Source organism: Pelecanus crispus, chromosome 6 (genome assembly GCF_030463565.1).
Source record: "Pelecanus crispus isolate bPelCri1 chromosome 6, bPelCri1.pri, whole genome shotgun sequence".
In the NCBI taxonomy this organism is placed as follows: Eukaryota; Metazoa; Chordata; class Aves; order Pelecaniformes; family Pelecanidae; genus Pelecanus; species Pelecanus crispus.
In genome coordinates this window covers 12481644-12490911 of record NC_134648.1, presented here as the reverse complement: position 1 = coordinate 12490911, position 9268 = coordinate 12481644, and the positions used below count along the sequence as shown (strand labels likewise).

At 39.0% G+C, this 9268-nt stretch overlaps 1 protein-coding gene across 2 annotated transcripts in view; it reads right to left on the bottom strand.

Annotated features, from left to right (window-relative positions):
* Positions 1-494: 494 nt before the first annotated feature.
* GALNT18 (polypeptide N-acetylgalactosaminyltransferase 18) overlaps positions 495-9268 on the bottom strand; it is a 259359-nt gene continuing 250585 nt past the window's right edge. For both annotated transcript variants that reach the window (XM_075712750.1, XM_075712752.1), the window contains one exon: positions 495-641. In XM_075712750.1, the coding sequence (XP_075568865.1) occupies positions 495-641 (147 nt within the window). The remainder of the gene's footprint in view (positions 642-9268) is intronic.

The window sequence follows — 9268 nt, the reverse complement described above, 5'->3', positions numbered from 1 at the left end:
CCTCGCTGTAGCTGCTAGTGTGCAGGTAGGACTCTTCACCACAAGTCTAGAGAATACTGATTCTCGGCAGCTACTTGCCAAGATCAGGCTTGGGTTAATCAAAACAACAAAACCACCACTTAACTAGCAAACTGATTTCCATGGAGACAGCTAGACAGTAATAGTGTTTGGACTTTTTTATTCAATAAAAGTTTGAGTTATAAATATTCTCCATTTGTTTCCTATTTACAGTTGTAAAATATTTTAGGATAGCCTACCCATCACCTGTCATTCAACGTCTCTATAAATGCCATGAAAACATCATTGTGAAATAAAAACGTCTTATTTTTCAGCCCACAAACCCAATTTCCACACACTCGTGAAATAAAACCAAAGGGACAAAAAAAGAGGAGAGAAGGAACGGGGGTGAGGGGGTGAGAGGAATACAGTACAGCAGGCAACAATGCAATATTTGCTACACAGTAGCAAAAGAAATGGGTAAAAAATTTAGTCTGCTATGATGACAAGCTTTTCAGGACATTTGTTATAGACCAGCGTTGTCCAGTGCATTTCTGAAGGACGAGTTGAAATCCAAATTCATTTTCATTGTTCTCTTGCAATTCCAGGCAACGCTTGGATTTTCGGTTCTGGATTGGACCTCCCTTTAAAGATGGGGAAAAAAAGAGGTGTTTGGATTAAACATAGTGAAGTTACTGCATTGCTACTGTGTGATAAAATAGATTAGAGAACATTCCAAAGTCCACTGCTGCTGTGAAAAATGTTTCAGTTACAGACAAGATAAGCACTGGGTTGGATTTGGAGTGAAGGTTCCGTTTGTCACAGGCTGGTTTAATCTCTGATGCAGTTTAGAATAGCCTCGACTGCCTGGTTACCATTTCAGCAAATGGGGTTTCTAGACTCGAGCTGTGTTTCTGGCCATGCTTTTTAACTATGAGGCAAAAGCTTTCCTGTTTGCTTCAGTTACCCAGCTTAGTGGCTCTGCTGCACCTCAGAAACATCAAAAAAAGGCAAGAGAAGACCAGTGCCTTGGCCAGGGGCGTCCTGTACGTAGGATAAAACGCAAAAACTTGTTTATTCTTTGAATTCTGAAATGAACTGTCTTTTATAATCTTATGTTGCTAATCCTCAGTATCTGCTCTCTGTTCAAGTCTCAGCTTGATACTGCCATACTAAAGCCCTATCTTCACTGCTGAGTTGCAGCAAATCTTAAATCGCTGGAGTTATCACACAGTTAACTATAGATCTAAATCACAATTAAATCACATGTAGGTGACTTAATTACATTTTTTTCCTTTAATTCTGGTGTCAGTTGGTTATTTCACCCTCTCTCCTGTCTAATAAAGATAATAGATAACTTGTACACATTAGTGTCTGGGAAGTTTATTCCAAGATATAGAGAGTAATTTGCACATTAAGTCTGAAAGTCTGTCTTTCTCTAGAGTATCTTGGACTTCATAGAATAGAATCATAGAATCACAAAATGCTTTGGGTTGGCAGGGACCTTTAGAGATCACCTAGCCCAACCCCCCTGCAGTGAGCAGGGACAGCTTTAACCAGATCAGGTTGCTCAGAGCCCCATCCAACCTGACCTTGAATGTTTCTAGAGATGGGGCCTCCACTGCCTCTCTGGGCAACCTGTTCCAGTGCTTCACCACCCTCATTGTAAAAAATGTCTTCCTTATATCCAGTCTAAATCCATTCTTCTTTAGTTTAAATCCATTACTCCTTGTCCTGTCACAACAGGCCTTGCTAAAAAGATTGTCCCATCCTTCCTGTAGGCCCCCTTGAAGTACTGAAAGGGGACTTGTGTGGTAGAGAATTACTGGCTTAATCTGCAAATCAAAGAATGGAGTGTAAGCCAGTACAGATCAGTACAGCTGAAGTAAGGAAAGAGCAGCCGCATTTAAATCACTTATTTGTAAAATGGGGAAAAAAATAGTTGCTATTAAAAAAAAAAAAACAACCCCCCAATCCCATACAAAAACCCTCACCTCATCAGTTTTGTTCAAGTCTGCGTTATACCTTGCATTAAAAGGTCATAACTGTGATAGATTTCTGTTATAATCACAAGGATATTGGCATAAATCCCATAGAAATGCTGAGTTTCCTTTTTCAGAGAGGGATGTTCCTCAGGCAAGGGTAGCTCCTGCCATTCTGTACAGGTTCTGATTCATTCAGACAGGTGACTCTGGGGTCTCCTCTCCTTCTCTCCTACCAGTAATACTCAGTAAGTACTTTCTCTGAGAAGTGACTCCTAAAAACATTTTTGGGACTGGCTAATGAAATGCTGAGTCAGGTTTGAAAGCTCTAAGTTTTAAATCTGGCTTTGGGTAGGAGGGAGACCATTTCTAGAATAATCCACAAAATTCAAAACGTGAGGCTCCCATAAATCCTCCTTGGTAGGCGTACGTGCAGTCTAGATACAATTTTCACTGATTGCTTTTCTAGACAGACAGGCATACAGTAGGCATTTTAATATACCTCCGTGATGAAATGCTGAGTGAATGTATTTTCCCACTGCTGTATAACTATTATTGACATTCATATTAATAATGGTAGTTAAATTTGGGTGTCTGGTGGGAGCATAAACTCTAAGCTATCTATAAGCAATAAAACTGCTTGACATACAAGAAATTTGAAGAAACTAGGATGGGAAATGAGTCAAAGCTTTATTATATGCTATTTGTTCCCTTATCCTAAACCCACCACCCCCTCAAGTTACTTTGGCCTTGTAAAGCTCACTGTGTGAGATTTTTTTTTTTTCCAAATGAAATCAATGAGCTTTGAATTAGGTCCTTCAGATATAAAACTCTAAGGTAATGCTTATTTTCTCATTGCCAAAAGAAACAATTGTGTCATTTGGTTGTGGTTTTTTTTTTTTTCCTTTCAGCAAAAGATACAGTTTCTATTCTTAATGAAAACTGTCAATTATGGTTTTCCTCTGCATAGATTCAGTGTTGCATGGCACCCAGGGTCAGCTCCCTGTGTTTGCATTGGGAATTACAGTTTACAAGCATTTCTGCCTAAACCCCAAATTGAGATCAACTTCCTTGTGCTTCCAGCTGATGCTGGAGGTGCTTGTGTTGCTGGCATTTAAGTTAACTAGTTCTGTATCTTTCATTTATCACTTAGTCCTTGTCTCAGTTTCGGTGTCTAAGACATCCCCAGCTCAGATCTTGCACTAAGGAAGCAGGAGAAAGAAGTTGTCCCACTTCTTGCCTTGTCAGAAAACTAACCAGTTATGGGAGACTCTCGTTCAGCTCCATTACTTGCCTGACTTTTGGACCTGGGATGACTCTGGGTATGGTATTTTTAGACCTCTCCTGTCATTTCTAACTTATTAGCATAAGTGAAGGAACAGAATTAATTCTCTCCCTTTTATGTAAGGCATGACAACTAAAACACAGGTGTTTCCCTGGTACAGCTATTCTTGCCCACTGTGAAATGAACTCCACGGTGTCCATCCTGAGAACAGCTTTTATGCTTGTGAAGAGGAATGAGCTAGGATGCTCATGTCCAGCTGGCTTCAGCAGCTGGGCTGGGGCAAACACCTCGTTTGTTGGTTGCACTTTGAATCCCATTCTTTGGTGCCTATTGTTTCTCCCCAAGGACTGCATACGAGGCCTAGTCACCTAACTTTGAGCTCTGTTAGGTAGAGGAAGCCACAGCACTAAGGCTTAAATACTGCCATGCTGAGATGGAATTTCCTTCTGCCTAACTCCCATTTGTTTCAGTGGTCGAGGGTTTCTTTCACCGGAATGGGCCCAAATGCCTTCTATTCCCATTGAGAATTTTGGGGTAGAGGAAGGAGGATGTTCACAGTGGAGACAGTGTTTTTCCTCTAGTCTAAATCTAAATGTAGAACACACATAGGTGTTTACATATTCATGCAAAATACTTTAATACAGACAGCTACATAAACAAAGAGTAAAGCACTCCTAAGGAAAAACAAAACAAGCAAGCAGCCAAAAAACCACACAGAAAGCCCACCCCCCCTCCTTCTCTTTTCCTGATGTGCCCTCATGTGAAATCCTGCTTCTATTTAACAGAAACAAGTGACTCAGAGATAAAAAGCTGAAGAAGCTCTTTTTGATGTGCTGCAAAGCACTCCACAGTGGCTACTGAAAATCACCCTGCTGAAGCACATTGGAGCCGCTGTTTGGAACATAAAAGAGACACCAAAGTTAAGTAGTGGCTAATATGTGTGAATTGAGTGTTGTAGAAAGCACTGATGCTTTTAGCAGGATGATTTTTTTTCCCACAAAAGAGAAACAAAGGCTCAAGTCCTGTTAGAAACAGAACTCGGCTCCTAAGAGATGTGAGGTCTGTGCAGAACCATGGCTTAATGCCTCAGAGAGGATGCAGTCTACACAGCTTTGGTTCCCTTCAGCAAGGACATATATGAAAGAATTTTTCTGAAGTACATGGAGAAGAGTTTGTCTAGTGCTTACTTAAAATTTCCTTTTGTTAGCCTACTTATCATGTTCAATTTTTCCCCTTCATGTGCCTAACGCAAGCCTGAGACAGTGCTGTTGGTCTATTATCTCTAGGGTGACAGTGCACCCACTGCACGTTGCAAGGCCTGAACTAGCGAGCTGTTTAATCATTAAAGCACATGAACTGAGTAACTCCACTGAAAGAAGTGAGCAAGCAGGACTGACACACTGAAAGCCAACACTACATTTTGCTACTCTGACTGGCTTGGCCTCCAAATTACAGTATTCCTGAATGGCTTCTGCAGTCTGTCATCATTAGCCTTTGGAACCCTAAAGCCAAATGCAGACAAAGGTGTTCTTTTAGGTAATTCTTTTTTTATAACTATTTAGTAAAACTTGTATAAAACTCTGACAGTCATGTTTACTGCTCGTTCGACAAAATGGTTGGTTGTAATACTACACTTCAGGCTAAGTGAAAGGCATGTTGCCTATCTGGTTCCCTTTCCCCATCCTAGGTAAGAGCTCTACTTTCCAATTTAAAGGCAAAAAATTGATAGCCTAGGGTAATGTCTTTAATCATGATATATAAAATATAATTCTATCGGCTGAAATAAGTTAAAAGAGGAATCCTGCCCAGTTGAACAGAATTAGGATTAAGATTATTGATGATGAGAGGCAACTCAATGGCAGTGGAAGTCTCAAGAGGATAAATAAATATCCAGGTCAACTATTTTATAAAAATACACTGAACGTGCCAGGACTAACAAGTTTGGCTGAAAACTTGATGGGTTTGCAACACAAACTGAAGCAATTCTTGTGAGAAACACAAATGCTCTCAACTCCTGCTGGTAGCCTTAGACACGTATAAAACTGAGTGCTTCATAAGCATACTTCTAGTGTAAACACTATCTCAAGTCATGCATCCTGTTATGACCAATAGCTATTGGAATGTGACATAACACACATAGTGGAAAGCAATACTTTTGACTTCTTTTAGAATAATTGTACTTTCTACATACCTGCCATATGTAAGAGGCTTCCTTTCAAGTCTTTCACTAAAGTAGAATTCATCTAATAATATGGCATCTAAGAATGCCATCTGATGTGCCTGCAAACCATCGCGTAGAAGGATGGTCCAGCATGCTTACTAGGCAGTCCCATGCGAGTGTCATACGTAAAAACCAACTTGCTTTTAGAAAGAGCAGCATGTTGCAAGTATATACTTACATATTCTAGGTTAGAGCTGGGAGTGCTAATAAGCTCTGCAAAGTAATTAGACAGTCTTTGCTGAACTGTTGTCTGGTTTTTGTTTGGGTTTATTGGGGGTGCGGGGGTGTGTGTGTGTGTGTGTGTGTGTGTGGACACACAGTTCCCAAACCTCCCCTTCCCCGTATTTGTTCTGCAGGGCAGCAAAGTGGGATGGGTCCTCTCTGGAATATTGGTCCTTGCAGAACCAGGCTTAGTTGAAAGCTGTCATAAAGTTTCTCTAATGTCTAGAAGGTCTCCTATCCAGAAGGCTACAAATGGGCCAAACATTGGTACAGCTGTCTTTGCAAATATCAGAGATGTTAAGTAAAGTACAATTTTTTTTTTTTTTTTGTAAAGCAGTATGTACAGTGTATACATACCATTTAACCTGGAACTCCTGCCCATCCATTCAATTGCTAATGCAGAACTGAGGTTATATACCATGTTATGCCCCTCAGATAAACGCCCTTCAAAACAAAGCACGTTCTGACTGCATGACAAAAGATGCATTAAGAAGCTTCCTGTAAACATATACCTAGCCAAAATGTGCTGAACAGCTCATGGTTTTTTTTGTCCTGGTTTTGGCTGGGATAGAGTTAATTTTCTTCCTAGCAGCTGGCATAGTGCCGTGTTTTGGATTTAATATGAGAATGATGTTGCTAACACACTGACATTTTTAGTTGTTGCTAAGTACTGCTTACTCTACTCAAGGACTTTTCAGCTTCCCATGCTCTGCCAGGTGCACAAGAAGCGGAGAGGGAGCACAGCCAGGACAGCTGACCCAAACTGCCCAAAGGGCTATTCCATACCATACATACGACGTCATGCTCAGTTTATGAACTGGGAGGGAGCTGGCTGCGGGGGACAGCGATAGCTGCTCGGGGATGGCATGGGCATCGGTCAGCGGGTGGGGAGCGCTTGCCTCACTTGTTTTTCCTGGGTTTTGTTTCTCTTGTTGTTTTTCTTTTCACCATATTATTATTATTTCAATTATTAAACAGTTCTTCTCTCAACCCATGAGTTTTCTTACTTTTGCCCTTCTGATTCTCTCCCCTATCCCATGGGGGGGAGGGTGAGCAAGTGGCTGTGTGGTGCTTGGTTGCCAGCTGGGGTTAAACCACAAGAGTGTTCTTGCTAAAAATCTCACCTTATGGTTACTTATCTTTTGTACTGAATAACAGGCCTTTTAGTCAGATAATACTTTACTGGTCACAGTGTAAAAATCTTTTTTATTTCTAGCTGTATTTAATAGAAATTTACTCCACATTTTCTTCAGTAAGAATTCTCTTCAGCAAGAACCAAGTAATTTTCTGTTCTTTGTTACTCTGAAGTCAGATTGCCAAGGTTGTGTTGTGATATATAAAATAATAATATAATAAAATATAAAAGGCAGGAAAAGAACAGATATGTTACTTCACATAGTTTAGGTATTTTAAAGAAAGGATTCGAATGTGGATATGTGGCATCATTAAAGCTGAATAAATAATTCACAACATCTAATTGACTTGGTCAATTTAGTCATTGTTTGTACTTGGCACATCTGCTAGATGTGATCCATGACACTCCAGCTGTTTAGGTAGGTGTGAGGGGTTCTGTGAGCTGCAAGTTGTTGTACTGGGTTTCCAAATTTCCCAGAAAAAGCAATATAGAAAGGGAAAAATGGGGAAGTGATGTTATTGCTTTGGACTGAACCAGGGCTTCATAAGCTAGTAAAAGCTCTTGGGCATGAAACTTAAGACAGGGTTTGATCACCTGTAGAAATGAGGGATATTAAATGAACGCTGGAGGTTGCCAGCTTTACTGAAAATCAGAACAAGAGCTCTTTTTAAGAAGTTACTATAAAGTGTACGTACACTTTTGTTACAGAGTTTAAACCTATTTTTTGCTCATCACGTTAAAGCTCATGTTATTCTACCTAAAAGAGAAAAAAAAGTACTCTTACCAGTTTGCCTAACTATGGTTATTTCAGAAAAAGGTCTTACAAGGTTAGTAAGTGTATCCAATCTCGTATAGCTGTATAGATTGTTGCATTCACTAGTCTATAATTTTCTATTTGTATCGCAATCAGTGACCTCAAATATTTACATGTTCACTTTACCTTTGAGGCAGAAACTCTAATCTTCACTATTGCTTTGATACATTTGAATCAAAGAATTACACTGAGGTATATAGAACATAGATAATCTCCACTCCAAACAGAATGCATGATCGTCTCCTTCATTTCCCCAGAATACTGGGGTAAATTTTCAGTGACTGTTAGTACACCAAATTTAGTCCTAAAAAAAATTACTCAATTTTTTTACAAGCAATTTTTTCTTCTGTGTGGTCACTTCTGTATGGATGCTGCTGCAGTGAGAAAGTGTTCATAGGAAAAAGTGAATAATTATCCCATATAGTCATTAATCTATTTTCAGTATTGCCTATTCCTTAGAAATACTGGCTATGTTAGTGAGTTTAGAATTTCTGCTTCATAGCTGTATAAAGGATATTGGTATATATAATGGTATATATAAGCAATTGATTAATTTCTTCTCAAATCTAAAGCAGTATGACAAATTTTCCAACTCTTTGGTGAACAGGTGCTCGGTAAGTAAAGCAGACTCTATAACATTACTCTTTGTTGTTCAAATCTTTCACAATTTAACTATTTAAATTGAAATATTCCTCAGTGAAGTATAGGGTTAGCTGTTGCTCTTCTTCAAAGGCAGTTGCTTCCTAACACATTTGATAATGACTACTGTGAATATAAGGTGCATTTAACTGCTATTATTCTATGTGTATGAAATATTATATACAGCAGTGTTATATATTAAAAAGGTGTTGTCTGTCAGCTATTTAGATCACTATTTACACTTAGATAGGCAAATGAGAATCTTTACCAGATGCTTTTTATATGTGAATTTATTTTTCCAATATTAACCAAAACTAATTGCTGTGTACAACATAAACTTAGGTGGAGTTATAATAGGGATCAGCCAAACCATTTCTTAAGGAACAGGATATTTTTTTTTTTTTTTCCTCCTTCTCGCTTCTCCTCCTGCACTCAGGAGGAGTTCTGTTGTCAGGTAACCATCTGAGCACTGGTCTTACATCCACTTGCTGGTACCCAGTGAATAAATACTATGAACCATCCTCTGACAATGGAATTAGATGCATCGTTCAACAGTTACAACAATTTAAAGTCTACATCATACTTTGTCCCATTCCACTCATTCCACTACCGAAACTTGAGTGTTCAGATTTTATATAATCATAAATGCTAAATTTTTATATTGCTGCAACGAATTTTTAATACTGCAGCTGTGACAAATCAAATGACACAGCCTTATCCGTATGTCCAAACTAGGTTTTAGTAACTAGTGGATGGTGCAATCATTTTCTGTTTTGTTTAATCTAGGTTGGCTACCTGAATGTAGAGCAGTCTAGGTTTCGAGCACAGTCCTCTAAAGTTAAATCTTCAGGATGTGGAAATACACAATACTGTTAATTAAAGTATTTAAAGAAAAGCAATTAAACCTGGCAAAAGGAAATGCAGTTTCATACAGCAAATGTAACTGGAATAGAAAACAAATTACAGAGAAACA